The following is a 17,803-nucleotide window of genomic DNA, read 5'->3' as shown; positions in this document are numbered from 1 at the left end:
TCTGATGATTTTTCGAGAATTGTTGTGGTTAATTTGTGTTCTTTTATTTGGCTGAATGAGGATTTTGTGTGGGAGATAATGAAGAATGGAGAAATAGAAATCATGGGAGAAGGCGACATTTATATAGGATGTAATTAGTGAGACTAGACCAAGCTTTTTAGGTTTATAATCTTAAACTAACCTGATTATCTTGGTGACATAGACCAAGCTTGGAGCTAACGACTCCGGTGACAATTGTCTTGATAGAAGTGGTCTAGTGTGATCATAAAATAACGAAAATTTATGAAATAAAACTACCCTTGTTCAAAGTAATCCTTATCTTCAAGTAGTTTAGGAATTGGCGTCTACAAAGGCAGGCTAAGGGCCTATAGCAGATATGACTGAGTAATGTAACTTTTTTTGGCGCTGCAAAATCTCAGACTATGACGATGTCAAATAGGTTCGAAGTAGTTGGGGCCATACGCTAAACATCTACTGTTAAAATCGTCGGAAAACTGAATATTTTCATCTTTGTCTTGAAGGCTAAGCTACGTGAATGTTTTCATCACTCACGAGATTGTAAAGATTACCAAAAAATGCCAAATACTTTTGAAAATCACCGCGTTTATGTAATTAATCTTATGCTAGAACTAAGGCTTCATTTGATACCAGATTGATCTTGGCCATCCATTTCCTGGAAGAAGATTGTGAAACGACTCTTGTGTGCATTCCCGCAAAATCTTTAGGGTACTTGTTGATTAGGAGGGCACAAGTGATAGAGAGACACGGTGGTAGTCTTGTTTTAGGGGACAAGAGACTGAGGAAGGATGCTGGATCATGACCTATACAGTATGGACCTTACTTGTTGTAGTCCCTCCTTTCCTAACCATCAATGACACCCCAATATTTTACATTTTAAATGTGAAAGGTAAATTACAGGTATTCTGTGTCTTATATTATTAGCTGAAGAAAAAGCTTTAAATATTTTAACGTAATGATTGAACAGGATATAGTTAAATATCTCAAACCCACAATCAAATCCTTCAGCACAAAATTCAACTATCCTCATCTTGCCCACCCCTCGTCCAATGCAGAAACTCAACTCCCCATCTATCTGTTAATATTAGTTTTCTCTAACCAAATATGCCGATTATTTCCCTCAGTCTCATTTGATAAGACCCCGCTAACTTTCCAAAACATCTAAAAAGCAAAAAATTAGCTTGACATTCTTGTAAAAACCCGCCGCCAGTATGAAGCGAAGTACATTCGGAATAGAGCTTATAAGAGCTTATAGGTACCGTAAGTCTCCCATCCTGTAGCAGATATGCAACAAATTTCGACTTCCTGCCGGGTGGTTGGTGCGGTGATGTGATAGTGCATATAATTTACAAATAAAGAGATTATAACATGAGGAGAGGGCTTTGAATACACACCCGAGGAGACATTTTTGTATTATTCTTTATTTAAATGGTACTAAGCATTCAAAGTGGAAGGAAATGGTGAACTTTTACAGTATGATTTCGTTTCATGATGAAAGGTTTTAGAGGACAGTCAAAAATGACATGAGCTGACGCCAGCACGAAAAGTTTGACTTCACTTAACCCTGATTTTTTACGACGGCCCGGTGCTGGATGTGTGGAATGTATTCATTTATTTTTCTGAGATTGCCGAGCTGATAATCTCAGGCTAAGATTTACTTCATTACGTTGATTAATAGTTTTCCAACAAGAATATTCAAAAAAGTAATGAATTAATCTTCCTCACGATAATCTTTTCTAATTGTTACGTGACGGTTGTTACCCACTAGTGGCTCACGTGCACTAGCCCTTTATATAAAGACCTTCTTACTTAGAATCTTCTTAGTTCTTTAGTTTTAGATTCTAAGTGATTGAATTGACTCCGTTTACGACTTTTCCGTCACACTAATATAGTTTTCAAATGATTACTCAATATATTTAAGTGTAATAAGCGTATTGATATGATCAGACTTTTTAAAAAGAAAATGGATTTAATTCTTTCTATCCATATTAATAATTGTTTACAAATAGCAGATAAAAGAAACAGAATAATTCTAATATTATAAAAGTTTTTGAAATTTGAAATTGATTATCTCTAATTCAGAAGTCATTGATTTCAAAAAGCGTAAATCATACTCAATAACTATAAGTACAGATATATTCTATTGGGGCAAAAGATAGTCCATTTCCCAATTAAATACCTCGTACGATAGTAAAAACATCGAATATTCATTTTGAGTTTGTGGCCCCTAAATCGTTAAAGTTAAGCGAGCCATCCATCGACTCCACACGAATTTCGCATCGTGGCATCATAATTAATATAGCAAGTGGAAATTCTAATTACATTTAAATCACCCGATATCCAATTTCTGAGATTGAGGTTTAAGAATATCAGATAGCTAGTCCCTACTACTGACGAAAAAAATTATACAGGTTCAACAGGTGAGGTGGGGTTTTGTGTGTGAACTTCATTGTCTGTTATTTCTATGTTCCTGTTTTTAGTCGGATTAGTCACATTATTCGATATATTTTGAAAACTGTACTTCTTGGAGAGATGCTGACTCAATCCTGTTACTTTGGGTTTGTGTCCTTTTAATGCTCTTGCAAATGTTGCGAAGTAAGCCCTCGGATGGATGGTCACATGATTAAACTCTATTGGGAATAACACACGTCGATAGAACTTTTCACTCTATGTGGCTTTCTAGCTGATTTGATCGAATTGGAAGAACGGATTTCATATTGCAGCTGGCGAGTGCGTGGTTAACTCGGCGTGGTTATGGTTGTGCTTCTCAGTTGATTATGCTATGACCAGATCGGAACACACTTTTGAGCAGAAGTACACTTATATCGGGAACATTTCTAGTTGAAATAAATCATTGAACGCACTAAATTCATTCAAATCTCGCTCAATTGCGTTCATAAACCTGTTCCATTTTCATTTTGCAATTCTCGCAACTCTCAAAAATCGCAAACTAGCTACTCATCTGGCATCGCGCTAATAGGTCAACCTCGCTCTTCCTGTGTATCCCACCACTTATACATCACCTCCGAGCTTCCCCTTTCACCAAAGGTACCTTGAAATGAAAGTCGCTAATCCCATCCACCGTATTCAATTTCACAGTCCTGAAATGTAAACCGTTCTCCCGTTCATGGACTTCGAAGTTCACATTCTTTTCCTTGTCAATATCTCCTACACTCTTTAGCAATTGGCCAAATGTTCCCATAAGTACTCTTGGTTCATTATACATTTCGAAGAACGGGTATCCGTAATCTGCGTATGTTTTGGCGGAAATTGGAGTTTGTGGAGGTGGCATGCCAGTGACTAGCTGGAAGGTTTTTGGACCTAGAAGCTGCACGTTAAACATGACTGCATGTTTTTCGTCATATCTATTTTTGTGTAAATTGTCTTTGCGGATTGCTTGATGAATGGACCCTCCAGGCGCTAATGCCAATTCGTATCTTTGTTCTTTCAAACTTTCTTCCGTTTCTTCCATCTGTTTTACATCCTCTAGCTGTCCATGGCCGCCTCCGCGGAGCTTGAGTACCATATGAATCGTCGCTCCCTATAGATTTCATTAGTAAAAGAGAGTCTTAATAGCCCTAGTATATGACCCACTTCTGCTATATTGCAGTCCCATAAAGTGTCTGCGTGCCATGTGTCAGCCAGACCACGTTTGGTGATTCGTAATCGAATTAAACTAACCCTGGTCTTCAAGTTGCTTTCCACCAAATATCAATCGCTGTTGATTTGCTGGTATGCCTTCAATTATAAAGACACTATCCTTGAGCAATTCAATGGTCTCACGAGAGCCCACAGATGTATATATTGTTTTTCCCGTCAAAGTTTTGAAAAATACTTGGAGATTAAGTTCAGGCTCTGCACGGAGGGGAATAATCTCGAATTGAAGGCCAGCAATCTTTTCATAACCTGTGATCTGTGCTTCGACCGAGTATCCTGAGCCAGTAGGAACCGCTACAAATTGCTTGACCGTTCCGTCGGATTTTACAATTCCATCTAGCCATTCTTGTCCTGGAACCCTAAGATAGTTTTGATACGACCCCTTTCCGGTGGCAGCTCCTTCGGATCCTGTAGGCTCGTATTTGTTTTCTCCTGAGATAACATTGATCCCGCCAGCGTAGACTTTAACTGCAAATTGATCAAATCTGTCGGGGGAAAAGAATCGAATCCAAAGTGCCTCTCATTCTGTTTCATTTGTTAGAGATTCGACTTTTCCGTGTGATTAGTAGTTCATGAAGTGAGGAAAATAATTATCGAACTCACGCCAGATTGGAATAAATACACCTCCTTTCCTAACAAGCTCAATAGGCAGCTTCTCCGTGAACTCGTCAATGTCATAGATTCGGAATTTCCCAAGATCCGGCGGAAGCTGATAGTTGTTACCATCATCCGGAACCCGAATTGTTCGACGAAAGGATATCTTCATGGAGCCCCCTCGACCATTTTCAATTTTTATATGGTTGAAACCGCCTGGGGCATGCTTGATGGCATCTTGCAAGCTAACCTTAAGAATTGAAGGATCCATGGTGAAAGTTTTCGCAGCGTCAAATTTCAAGCCAGATATGAGATGCGATATGGAAAGGAAGAAACAGTTCATTCACTTTCGCGGAGCTACCGTTTGTTACACCCGGTTTCATAACGTGTGTTCAAAAACGTGATTTTGATTGCCTTGTTAAAATACTTAATTATTATATTTTTATATTTCAATTTAATATAACTTTATTAATTGTTTTTTTTATTTTAATAAAAATAATATTAATTGATAATAAATTGTTTATTTTATAATTGATTTAAAGTTTAATCATTTTAAATTATTATTAACAGATTTTAGAATTTGAAATCAAAAATTTAAATCAAATATTCGAAAATAGTTTTATTTTCAATCTTGTAAATCTAAAAATATTACATTTTAAATTATTTATTTTTAATTCAATAATGTTACGAGGTTTGCCGTCTAGATCACGTGGAAGTGCTCTAGGCTCTCGAGGTGGTTTATAACTAGGCGTCAAGCAGGGACTTAAGTAATGACAATAGTGATATGCAGTTCATAACTAATAGTAGAGTATACTAAATGATTGATCTTGAGCACGAAGCTCTATACAAAGGAAATCCATCTAGATTATATAGACCTTCGTGTGACGCCTCACACCTTCGGGTCACGTGGCATGCCCCGTTTGTATTTAATCACAGGAAAACTCGCTACTCTTGTTTTCCTTCTTCTTTTCTCCTTAGCTTAGTATTTCCTAATACAAGATACTTTACCCAGTATTCTTGAGTGTGACATTCGTGCCTATGGCTAGTCAGGACCGCCAGCGCTCCTCAGCGGTCCATAACGTGACTTAAGGTCACGTTACCATAAGTCAATCATTGTTACGAGGTTTGCCGTCTAGATCACGTGGAAGTGCTCTAGGCTCTCGAGGTGGTTTATAACTAGGCGTCAAGCAGGGACTTAAGTAATGACAATAATGAAATGCAATTCGTAACTAATAGTAGGATATACTAAATGATTGATCTTGAGCACGAAGCTCTATACAAAGGAAATCCATCTTGATTATATAGTCCTTCATGCTTCCATGATTACTAGTGATCCTTCATGATCATTAGTGATCATCTATATCGTGATCCTTAGTGATCCTTAATGATCACTATTGATCATTTGTGATCACGTGTCTTGGTAGTTGTGTAGCCCGTCGTAACAATCATGTGGCGCGGCGTTGATGATAGCCGTCGTAACAAATAACAAAATTAATAGTATATTTAAATTTTAAATATATTACTTAAATTGAAATGAACAACAGGTAGCTGAATTCAATAATTGAATAACATTTTACAAAATCAAAAAATCACAAATTTTAGATATATGTCATGAAATCGGGTATAAGTAATCCCGCCCTTTGCCCCACAAAAGAATATTCCACACAGCCAAAAAGATCAAAAGGGGACATTTCTGGAATCACATCTCAACATGATTTGAAGCAATCTTTGTAAATCTGCGACTCTGTTGTCCCAGGACCCTTCCAGTCAGACGACGCATCTCCTAGATTTTCTTAAGCTAGCTTCCAATTTCGCCCGCGGATTACTGTCAGCCTGAGTCCCGATAGGGTAAAGTATTGTGCCGATGAAACAAATAGGGAGTAGAAACCTGAAAGGTAGCGGGTATTATAGGATAAACAGATGGATTCAAGTGTGTTCTGGAAGTTGTTTGTTTTCCCAATTACTCTTCAAATCTTAGCTAGTATGATTGTATGTAGGGACTGACTTTTGAAGAGCCAGGGGTATGTGAAATATTTGTCTGTCTCAATTAAGCGCTAGCCCGTATTTTCGACACATCTAATGAATCATACCTATTTACAAGATCTGATCACTATCGGTGTTGGAAATTCTCAAGTCATATTTCTAGCATGAAGAGTGATTCCATCCCCTAATGCGGAGCGTCATGTCATTGTCTTCGTTTCCAAGTCCTCAAACCACAATTTTCACCAAAAAGCTCCCGAGTCTAGTTCATTCCTAACTTTTATAGCGCTTCTAGATATACCCGGGCAACAAATTTACTCTGTCTATCCACCTCATTCAACTCCACAGCTCCATGTTCAATCTTCGCTTCACTCCTATTCTCAATTGTCTTGACCAACTGGAATTCATTCAAGCCGTCATATCCCTTTGCCACAATAGAATCAAATATTCGTTCCCAAATTCCACCTTGCTCTCCATAAAATTGAGAGAAAGGGGATTTGAGTGCATAGATGTCGGCTATAGGTGGGTTAGATGGTTCTTCCTCCTCTGTGATCTTGCTGAATGTCTTAGGGTCAAAAAGCTGTACGTTGACGATGCCTTGATTTCCTCTATCGTATCGTTGAGGGGCAAGTATGTCTTTGTGAATAGGCTGGTGGAGGAGCCCTTCCGGGAGTATTGTCTTTTCTTCGGTTAGCCGCTCCTGGTACATATACGGTACTAGATATAATTTAGACTCCTATCATATATGTAAGCAACAATACTGAACCGTCTAAGGACACTTGGATCTAACAACCTTTTGTATATTGAATTGAGACAAGGTCACTGGGAGAATCATTAGGAAAACTCAATTTGTAGATCTTTGGATAATACATAATAGCTTACAGTGATTTGGTCGAAGCGTCCGTCCGGCATGGATCAATATCTGTAGGTACGGCGGTATACCCTCGAGGTCGTGTATCCTATTCTTGATGTCCCAAAGGGTCATTGAGGAGTTTACCTGAAGTGTGTGGCTTTTCTTAAACTTCAAAAATATTTGGAAAATGCGCTCTGGCTTGTTAGCAGTCCCTAGAAATGTTGGAATAATTTCAAATTGAATCCCAGCGGAACTGTCTGAGCAACTTATTTGAGCCACGTTTGAGCCTGAATTGTTTCTAGGAGGGATGACTGAGTATACAGGCGCGGTAGGAAATTGCGTCACTTTACCGTCTGCGTTGGGGATACCATCGAACCAATGTTGACCGGGAACAACGATATAGTCCTGTTTGCAATTGTTGACCTTGTAGTTTTGCTGAGTAGCAGATTTAGTCTCTCCCGAAATGATGTTAATTCCATCAACATAGATCTTGATAGCAAAGGGATGTTCACTGTGTGAGTGAAAATTGAGCCAGAATGCTTCGCTTCCTGAGTAACTCATTAGAATAAAAAGTTAACCGGGCCATGCCATGTGGAAGGAATAACGAACGACGAATGGGAATGAATGCACCACCCTTTACAACTATATCACTCGACAATTTTGAAGCATACTTCCTGATAGAGTATAAAGGTATCTTCCCAAGATCAGGAAGTTGAGGGTACTCAATTCCATTATCGGGGACCCGTACTGTACGTCCAAACGAGACGTATACAGCATTTGCTGCACCATCACTGGTGCGCAAATCGTATCCAGCAATTTCGGCCTTGATCTTTGTTTCTATGGGTCTCGATGATGCCATTCTGTTCGGCCGAATTGAGGTTTTCGGTGTTTTCATAGCTGGGATTTCCATTCTTTAAGTATTTGCAATTGCACAGTCCTGCTTCCAAAAGGATGGATAACAGTTCCATGATCCACGACTTATAGAATTCATTAGAAGTATAAGTTGTTTATATTTTGCTCCGTGATTGGCCACGGCGAAACATATATCGATGTGGGTGGCTTGAAATAACGAGATATTTCCTAGAACCTCGTGAAACACCGGCAACGTTCAAACCGCCGAACAAAGAATGAGCCGACCAGACTTCAAACCACCATCCCGATATTTCTTCACGATTCCAGAAATATGAGAGTTAGAAAATGTAGGTGGTCTGAAAACAATAATGAGAGAAAATATTCCGAGAAAAGGGAAGGAAGGAATAGAGAAGAACTCTTCTTCAACTTACACCAAACTAACGGTATGAGACTGACCTGCCATGACTTTCCATACTAGACCATCAGTGACATCAAGCTTCCGTGATTTCAAGTAAAACTTCAATAAGACTAAGAGTTATTGTCTCCAGCCCCTAAAACGAAACCAGACAATCCAATTTTGAACATATGCATAGCCCCGAGAATCCTGTCCTCAATATCCGTCACTTGCACCAAACATTGAAGTGGAGTATTTCATCCACCACAGTTCGGCTAGAAATTACTAGAACTTTCCACTGATAATCACTGAGCTTCTTAACTTGGGGTTTCTTCCGAAAGTAGGAATGAACCTATCCATCGTACTTGATGATTGAACATCACCTGTTCCCCTGCCCTTGTCCTCGTCACCATCACTTAGATAAGCCATAAATCTTCTGCAGACAACAACGATTTTCTCTTCTATGCATAGCCGTGCGTAGCCAAAGACCATAGTCTATAAAATCTTCACCCCAACCGTGTCTGTAACCACATATTCACCGGTATCTCCAAACACATCTCCAAACACAACCAACGACCTTCGAATCCACTAACCAACCACCTTTCAAATTTATCAATTTCAAATCAAAACAAACTAATCACCAAGCTATTACATCCCACATCCCATTTTTTCTCTCCTTCCTCCTATCTTCTTCCTCGGAAAGAAAAAATCTTCACGATAGTCTAATAATCAATAACCCACTCAATGAATACTACCTAGTTACCCCAACATGTATCATACAGCTATACGTCTATCTCCCTCCCTACCTCTCTCTAACCCATATCTCCCCCCCAGCACTGTAACTCGCTTAAATTATGTTACATTTATATCGCCGTGTATTTGATATATATCTGATATATCTACCCAATATCCTCGAGCTCCAGTATTCGAGCTAAATTAAACCAACTAGGCTCTTCCCTAATACAAAAATAGAAACAAAAACAAAACTTGAAAGCCAAATAATCTTAGCACAAGTTCCTAAAAATAAATAAATTAGTTTCCACCATGAAAAATATCATAATCAGAACCAAAAAGTACATTTAGCAATTTCAAGTCTTCAAACTCCCTCTTCAAATCCGTCACTGACTTAAACTCTCACATTTCCCCCGAAGTCGAAAAAGAATCTTACACCCGTAACCTCATGGAAACGAACCCTCTCATCATTAATATCTTCATCATCATCATCATCATCTTCTTCTTCTTCTTCTTCTTCTTCTTCAAAGCATCTAGTTACACCACACTCTTAAGTCCCGGCAGAAAAACCTCCCCATACGCCAGAAAGCCCTTCATACAAGCTGCAGAATTTATATCCGAAATCTGCATAAGTTAATTAACTTAACTAACCATTTCGCGGTAATAGGCATATGTTTCCAGTTCCAGTATCTCGACACCAACCAACTAAATTCTCCACACCCTCGAAAACCCCAACATCGAGCAGCTGAATATCTCAAATAATATATCTATCCCCCTTATCCTTATTCTTATCCTTATCCTTATCCCAATAAATAACTAAAAATAACCAGTATAAATTCTTCAACAACAATAATAACAATAATAATAGATTATTTAATAAAACCATATATATTGCGATAATCATGCCTGTTATTCTGGCACATGGTTCTTCCACTACCAAGACAAGGTAAAGAAAGACATGATTCCTTACATAGAGACAAAGCAGTATTTATCAGTCAAAATCCCTTTCCTAGAAACTGATTGTTGAAATGGTATACAGTACTAGACAAAAAATAAGGGCCGTTTTATGTATTTGTACCAAAAAAGTCCAATTTTTAATTTTTCCATTTTTAATTAATTTTGTAATTACATGTAAAAAACTTATACAAAATCATAATTTTATATTAAGATTTATAAAAATATTTATGAATTATATATGGATTATTTTTACAAATTTTTATTATTTCAAATTATATAATTGAAATTGAGAAAACTTAAAAATCTAAAAAATCATAAAATCTGTGAGTAAAATCATTCAAAATCTAAATTTTCAAATCATCTTAATTGTTAAAAGGAATGACCTCACACAGGGAATAGTGGGAAGCTGATAGGGCAGAACTGAGGTAATATTGGCCTAGTAGGTTAATCTCTCTTCTAAGTTCTACGGAAGTGCGAAGCTCTCTGTAAGAGAGCTTCTCAATCTAGTCCTAACAGGACTAGTGCCCTGTGCACGTGCTACGCAGGAACCATTCACTTTAACATTAATTTCAATTCAAATAATTAAGATCAAAAAAATCTTAATGAATATTTTATTTATTTTTTATTATATTTTAAATGGAAATCAACAATTCATCTCAAAATTTATATAAGATATTTGTGAATTTGTATAAATATTATAAATTTAAAAGTATGAAAAATGACCTTTTTTGGTATATTTTCGTGTTCCGGCCCTTATTTTTTTGTCGGTCACTGTAGATAGAATAGGGGATTATGATATAAATATGGGTTTTATTCTGTAATAGGCCTGAGCCCTGGATATATATATTAATGACAAGTTTCATGGCATTTTCGAATGGTAGTACCTACCATGAGGAATTTTTTTTTAGCTTTTGGGTCTGAAAAGAAAGGATTCGGATATTGGATACCTTGGTTACCTATGTATTACAGGATTAACTTTATGATATTGGATACGAATTAATAGCAAAAGTGAATAAATGACTTATTCTTTGATGTACACTGAATATAAAACCAAAATATGAACTAAATCACAATATCCAGAAGACAGATACTAGTGTCTTATTGAAATAGATGATAATAAATGTTTCCCTTGAAATTGATATTATTACTTAAAACTTTCATATGCCTCCCTTCCACCCAAACCTCCTCATCATCTCATCACCTCATTCCAAACCCCTTTCTTATTCTCATTCTCATAACTAAATAAAACAATAAATCAAAAATTACATATGAACAACGCCTAAAAAATGGATAGATGAACAACCCGTAACCCAACCCAAAAAATGTCCTCAATCCTGTACCTATTCAACACCATCCGATTTTGTCCGATTCCAGAATTCCACGCATCCTTATAATGTACATTTTTTAATCCAAACGAGTGGGTAGAAGAATTCAAAAAATCACTCTCCTGGACTGCCAAAAAATACATCCTCTTCATTTCTGAACATTGTGGAATTATCAGCTGTGACGCTGAACATGCTGTCGAATTTCCCTATCAGAAGATCAGGATCACGCTCGAGTTGTGTAATACCAGTGCTAGCTGTAGCAGCAAATGCCTCCAAAAACATATCATCTTGCTCAGTGATGTTTGGTAGATTACTAAGTTCACCACTATTTGAGACAGCGTCTAGATCATAGTAATTGGCGCTCGCTGTGGGCGAAGAAGACGATGGGCACAAACCTGGCGGGGAGTAGTTGCTCTGCGCAGATTTGGTGGGTGACGCAGGATTTGATGGAAGATGCTCAGAGAGGTTGGGACGACTGCGGAATACTGATGCTGCGTGTATTGACTGTATCACGTTTGGCTCTACGCATTCTGCAATTGATGTCATTGAAGAGATTGAGGATATTGATGCCGCAACTGATGAGGATCTTTCCCTAGAGAGTTCATAGCTGTCATGTGTGGCGAGGGAGCTTTGAGAATAGCCATAATCTCCAAAGGGCTTATCGTCAAGGACATCCAGATCACTGCGAGGTGATTGGGCGCATGCACTTTCCGAGTACTCTGATGATGTTTCTGATGGACTCATCTTGTTCTTGCTTCGAGTCCGGGATGCTTTTCCAAGTCGTTCTTCATCGTCAGGTCGATTCTTCCTTGGTCTACCTCTCTTGACTGTCTTCTTGACCACACCTTCAAAAGCACCAATGCACATGCCACGCTGTCTGTGACGAGTCAAAGCATCGTGTCTAGCAAAACTGTTTCCACATTGGCATGGATAAGGCTTTACACCACTATGGATCTTTGCATGTCGCTTGAGGTCATGCTGGCGCACAAAACACTTGTGGCAGTGTGGACATTGAAATTGCCTGTCGCCAAGATGGGTCTGGACATGTGACTTGATGTTCTCCTTGCGACCGAATCGCTTACCACATTCTGGATACAGGCAAAGCCATTTCGTATCACCAGGTTCCGGTGCTTGGATGTAGGTAGCAATATCATCAATCGTGATTCCAGTATCCGTAATTGATTCTTCGAGGTTGATACTCGATACTGACTCGGATCGTCGGTAAGATTGAGCTGGAGAACTACAAGCTGGCTCTGAAGCTGGAAGACCGTGAGGATAATTGGACATGGGGTAAGGCGATACGTCTGGTGCTTCTAAGATAGGTCTGTTGGTAAAAGGATCTCTGAAGACATTCCTCCGAGATTGTTCTGGAGATGAGGGATATGATAGATCTTGTGAAACATTTGAAGAAGTCGGTGAGTATTGGGCCGTTTGAAATTGTGGATCATTTTTCATAAAATCGAGGTTAATAGTTGACATGTTCATGAAATTCGATGTTGGCATTGGTGCGGAGTCATATGTGCTGGCAGTGGGTACGGGTCCAGATCCTGGTGGGGTGGATACGGCTTTCATCTCAGCTTCTCGTCTCATGTCGTCGAAAACATTCTTAGCTCTCTGATTACTTTTAGGCTTAATCGTCTCCTCCATGGATGTATCATAGTCATCACGAAATCTTTGTGGGATGTGCTCCTGCTTGATTGTTCGGTTGAATGGGCTATCCAAAGGAGCTGGAGGAAAGTAATCTAGAGCCATCAGAACATGTCTGTTAGATTAGAATGACGACTTACTGGTAGAGTTTGCATTTGGAGGTGTAAGAGGTCTTTGTGGCGATTTCAAAGCTAGATTCTCGAATTGGGCAACCCGATCTAAGATTGCACCACTAATCCTTCTCGATGATCTTCTGCTGTGGTTTGCAGAACTTGGCTGTGAATTGACACTGTGTATCTCGGATTCATTAAAGAATTCCATGAATGTTGGTGTCATTGCTGTGTTTGTAGCGAAAAAGTCAAAGTCATTGTTCCCGTTGAAGTTTGGATCGACTGATATTATCGGATTCATGGGACCGGAATATGAATATGAGTGTTGATGTTGTTGTACCTCATATGGGTTCGAGCATCCGGAATCAAATGATTGTCTGTGTGGGGTGACGAGTGGTGAAACAAATTGATTCTCGTCATTGTCGTAAATGGAAAATGGCTGCTGGCCCGGGCGAACCAGTCTCTGCTGCTGCGTCTCTCGCAAAATATGCTGTGGTGTCGTCTGATATCCTACGTTAGTATTACTTACCGCTTGTGCCTGCTGTTGAATTGGTCGTGGTCGCGTATCTAGGCTCATCCCACGTCTGTGGGCATGCCTTTGGACCGGTGGCAGGTTATTTGCCTTCACTGCATCGAACGCGGTCGGGGTCGAATTTTGTCGTCTGTGTTGCCGATGTCGATTTTGCAGGTTGTTGGATGGATTAGACAGCATTATGAATGCTAGAAGAGTTCGGAAATGTCGTCGATTGAAAGTATTGCAATTAAGCAAACCTATATGTTCCGAGCCTATGTAATGCATTAATTAGCGCGATGATGGATATATGAAGATAGAGCGGTCTAGATATCCATATGCATACATACCTCACGCAGCGCAAGCCGTTAGGCCGGGCAAACTTTTTTTTTTTATCTTAGGACTGCTCAGCAGCAATTGACTCTTTTTTTGAGTCTTCTTTTAATGATGGAGGACTTTCTCAGCCCTGTTGAAGTCAAACGAAGGAAAAGCTAAAACTCCTAATGAGAGCCTTCACCGGTAGAGGAAGTGTTTTTTTGTGGTTTGATAGTTTGTTAAAAGTATTTCTTCTTATTGGAAGAATGAGGGTTTTTGGGAATTCGGATTCGGTTTTGTGGAGATGTGTGGAGAGATAGATATTTGGATGTATGTATGATAAAGAGGGGATGGAAGTGAAGGATTGAAGGTTTAGATGCTTCAGCGCGTCCTCTTCTGGATCTGATGTTATCTCAGGCGCCAAAATCAACAAGGCTCGGTTGGGATAGCAACAAATTGGCAGGATCATCCAATCACAAATAGGGAAACTGGATTTCACATGATCCATGTAAGCAAAAGTTCGGATAAACCAATACATCCGAGTAACCAGTAAACCCAATTCGTTGCTTGAATTGCCTAGCTAGGTAGGTACGGAGTAACTTCTTCGAGGATGTCCAATCATTAATTTAAATGTCCTATGGGTTAATCAATAACTCTTACCTGGCTAGGTAGTAATGGGATTAGGCAGGTACTAGGTCGGTAGGGATAAATACGATCAAACATTATTTTATGCTCTATTGTATCTACCTATGCACAGCCTGCACAACTTGCACAAATCGTACAAATCGTACAACTTGCACAATTCTCACACGTTACCTAATTACACTTGGGCAACCAATGAGTGTATTTTTACTCTATTTCGATGATTTTCTTGATGAAATTATTTTGAGTCTGATTTGAATCCTGTTTCAAAAGAAATGTTCATTTTTAGCCAATCATGAGGGTTAAATCCATTTGATTTTCCTTTCCTGGAGATCCAAAGAATTATCGTACTCAATTCAATCTCCCGGGTGAAATCGTTTACCAAAAATTTGACCTGAATTTCGGTGTTTCCCTATCAACAAGCACCGTTCCTAATTTCTTTTCCCATACTACCATTATTCTCGATCCAATGTACCAAATGGCGAAAGGGCGAAAAGGAGACAACCAGAAACAAATCCGTGGAATTGAGTTCATTCATACATAGTTCATCTGAACCTTCTTCAAAACTTCCAATCTGACATTTCCAACGTTACGCTCGCATGAATTGAGTTCTCAAATTATTATTTTATAGATGCACGATTGACTTTCCTAACGACCCAATAACATCATCCATACTCCGTACCCTGTTCATAAAGTTGTGAGCGCATAATTAATCATGGCATCCACTACTGGAACAATGCGTGGGACACCAAGTCGCAGCGGTCAAGCCCGTGGTCAACTGCCTGTCTTTAGCAATAGTCCTGCGTCGAATATCCCTCGACCCGCTCAAGATTCTCATGCGACGCATGCAACGACTTCAACTACACAAAGTGAAGTTGGCGGATCCAGTATGAGTGCAAGCAGAGCAAAACAATCCAAGAGGGATGAGGTATGTTATATATCTTCTTATTTTCATTTTATCTGCTTCCCCTTTCCGCATTCTGGAACCCCTTTGAAATAAAAAAAAAGTCCGGTGGTTCTGGTGCAAACTATCCCACCATGCCACAAATTAGACGTCACAAAAGCAAGACGAGGTTAACAGTTCCACAGGCCATCCGGCGGAAGATCGAGACTGATCTCAGTAAGAAGAGTAAGACGACAGGTCGTGCTCGACAGACAAGAAAAGCCCCGCCAGGAACGGTTCTCGCTCTTCGACCAAGTCAAGCACTCCAGATAAAACCCAATACCACTGTGGCAGAGGCTGCACAGTTGATGGCAGCAAAGAGAGAAGATTGTGTCTTAGTTACCGACGATGACGACCGCATTGCAGGCATTTTCACTGCCAAAGATTTGGCTTTCCGAGTTGTTGGAGCAGGAATCAAGGCCGCCAATATCACAATAGCTGAGATTATGACCAAGAACCCGCTCTGCGCCAGGACCGATACAAGCGCTACCGATGCCTTGGACTTGATGGTTAGAAAGGGATTTCGTCATTTGCCAGTCATGGACGAGAACCAAGATATTTCGGGTATTCTTGATATCACAAAGTGCTTTTACGATGCTATGGAAAAGTTGGAGCGGGCTTATAGTTCTTCGAGAAAACTTTACGATGCTTTAGAAGGTGTTCAGTCGGAATTGGGGTCCAGTCAACCGCAACAAATTATTCAATATGTGGAGGCACTCCGATCCAAGATGTCCGGGCCTACTTTAGAATCCGTCCTTACTGGAATTCCACCTACAACCGTCACTGTACGAACATCCGTTAAGGAGGCCGCTGCTTTGATGAAGGAAAATCATACCACGGCTGTTCTTGTTCAAGATGGAGGATCAATTACTGGTATTTTTACAAGTAAAGATGTTGTTTTACGTGTTATCGCACCAGGATTGGACCCCTCCAACTGCTCTGTTGTACGTGTCATGACCCCGCACCCGGATTTTGCTCCTATGGATATGAGTATTCAAGCAGCGCTGAGAAAGATGCATGGTAAGATTCCTATTATTTTGTGATGTACTTTGGCTTACTTAACCAGATGGTCACTACTTGAATTTGCCAGTCATGAACGATCAAGGCGAAATCGTTGGAATGGTTGATGTTCTCAAACTTACATACGCCACATTGGAGCAAATCAACACCATGCAGACAGGTGAAAGCGATAGCGGTCCAGCATGGAATAAGTTTTGGATGTCTCTTGAGCATGAAACTGAATCAATGGTGTCTGGCGAGGGAAGTCATCATCACACCACTGGTGGCCGATCTTTAATGTCCCCAGATATGTCACGAGGTCATGAACGTCAAGTTGATGCTAGCGTTGCCCCTAATGATTCCGCTTCTCACGTTGGTCTAGATTCTCCACGCTCGCAATTGAGTCGTCATAATGATATCCCCCCCGAGGATGTTCCATTTGCATTCAAATTCAAGGCTCCAAGCGGCCGCGTGCATAGAATTCAAGTCACAGCCAGTCATGGCCTAGCTGAACTTATTTCTGCTGTCGCAAACAAATTGGGAGCGGAAGTTGATGCTGTCGGAGGTGTAGCAATAGTAGAGGACGGTAAACTTGGCTCGTCCGGATTCGCTCTCAGTTATCTTGACGATGAGGGTGATTCTATATCAATCACAACCGACGAAGATCTCCTGGAAGCAATTGTTATCGCCAGAAATGGTCACCGGGATAAAGTCGACTTGTTCGTTCATGATCCTGAGAAGCCACCAATGGCTGCAACCTTAGAACCTCAGCCACCTGTCATCCAAGTAACTACTCCACCAGGATCAGCTACTATCCGAAGACGTCGTGTGGTTGCCGATGATGAGGAAGAGAGTGATGACGAACCTCGAGTCAAGTCGAAATCACGAAAGGCAGCAGCTCCACAACCAGCTCCAGAGGTTATTCAAGGGGTGCCAAATGAGCTCTTATTACCTGGAGCGATTGTAACTCTTGCAGTTGTTATTGTCGGAGTATTTGCATTGACTCGAATCACGAGCCGTTAATATAATGTTTTAGAGCTTGCGTTCATATTGTTAAGACTTCAATTGTCTGTTAGATCTCCATGTCTAGAAGGAGTCGTACAAGCATTATGATGCCTTTTGATAACCATTTGATAGTTTTACGCGAATTCAAGTCTATACCCCTTTTTGAAAACAACTGTATAGAAATGATGAATGTGAAATATTGACACCTAATGATCCTAAAATCATCATCCAACAAATTCTCAGATTCTACTCAAGATTGTTGTCAAGAT

At 39.8% G+C, this 17,803-nt stretch overlaps 5 protein-coding genes across 5 annotated transcripts; 1 reads left to right on the top strand and 4 right to left on the bottom strand.

The window, feature by feature from the left end:
* Positions 1-3,037: 3,037 nt before the first annotated feature.
* SS1G_11945 (hypothetical protein) lies at positions 3,038-4,540 on the bottom strand (the record flags this gene model as incomplete). The annotated part of the gene is made up of 4 exons (XM_001586866.1): positions 3,038-3,559; positions 3,613-3,641; positions 3,700-4,143; positions 4,279-4,540. 4 exons carry the CDS (start codon positions 4,538-4,540, stop codon positions 3,038-3,040), a joined length of 1,257 nt encoding a protein of 418 aa, XP_001586916.1.
* A 1,858-nt stretch (positions 4,541-6,398) lies between these two features.
* On the bottom strand, positions 6,399-7,961 carry SS1G_11944 (hypothetical protein; the record flags this gene model as incomplete). The annotated part of the gene is made up of 4 exons (XM_001586865.1): positions 6,399-6,436; positions 6,568-6,985; positions 7,424-7,650; positions 7,712-7,961. 4 exons carry the CDS (start codon positions 7,959-7,961, stop codon positions 6,399-6,401), a joined length of 933 nt encoding a protein of 310 aa, XP_001586915.1.
* A 1,513-nt stretch (positions 7,962-9,474) lies between these two features.
* Positions 9,475-9,751, bottom strand: SS1G_11943 (predicted protein; the record flags this gene model as incomplete). Its single annotated transcript, XM_001586864.1, has 3 exons — positions 9,475-9,602; positions 9,651-9,682; positions 9,732-9,751. The coding sequence occupies 3 exons, from the start codon at positions 9,749-9,751 to the stop codon at positions 9,475-9,477; spliced, it is 180 nt and encodes a 59-aa protein (XP_001586914.1).
* A 1,725-nt stretch (positions 9,752-11,476) lies between these two features.
* Positions 11,477-13,345, bottom strand: SS1G_11942 (hypothetical protein; the record flags this gene model as incomplete). Its single annotated transcript, XM_001586863.1, has 2 exons — positions 11,477-13,104; positions 13,150-13,345. 2 exons carry the CDS (start codon positions 13,343-13,345, stop codon positions 11,477-11,479), a joined length of 1,824 nt encoding a protein of 607 aa, XP_001586913.1.
* Positions 13,346-15,302: 1,957 nt separating this feature from the next.
* SS1G_11941 (CBS/PB1 domain-containing protein) lies at positions 15,303-17,552 on the top strand (the record flags this gene model as incomplete). The annotated part of the gene is made up of 3 exons (XM_001586862.1): positions 15,303-15,515; positions 15,677-16,550; positions 16,597-17,552. 3 exons carry the CDS (start codon positions 15,303-15,305, stop codon positions 17,550-17,552), a joined length of 2,043 nt encoding a protein of 680 aa, XP_001586912.1.
* Positions 17,553-17,803: the final 251 nt, after the last annotated feature.

The sequence above is a fragment of the Sclerotinia sclerotiorum genome, genomic scaffold, assembly GCF_000146945.2.
Source record: "Sclerotinia sclerotiorum 1980 UF-70 scaffold_20 genomic scaffold, whole genome shotgun sequence".
NCBI lineage: Eukaryota > Fungi > Ascomycota > Leotiomycetes > Helotiales > Sclerotiniaceae > Sclerotinia > Sclerotinia sclerotiorum.
This window is presented reverse-complemented; position numbering and strand designations above follow the sequence as displayed.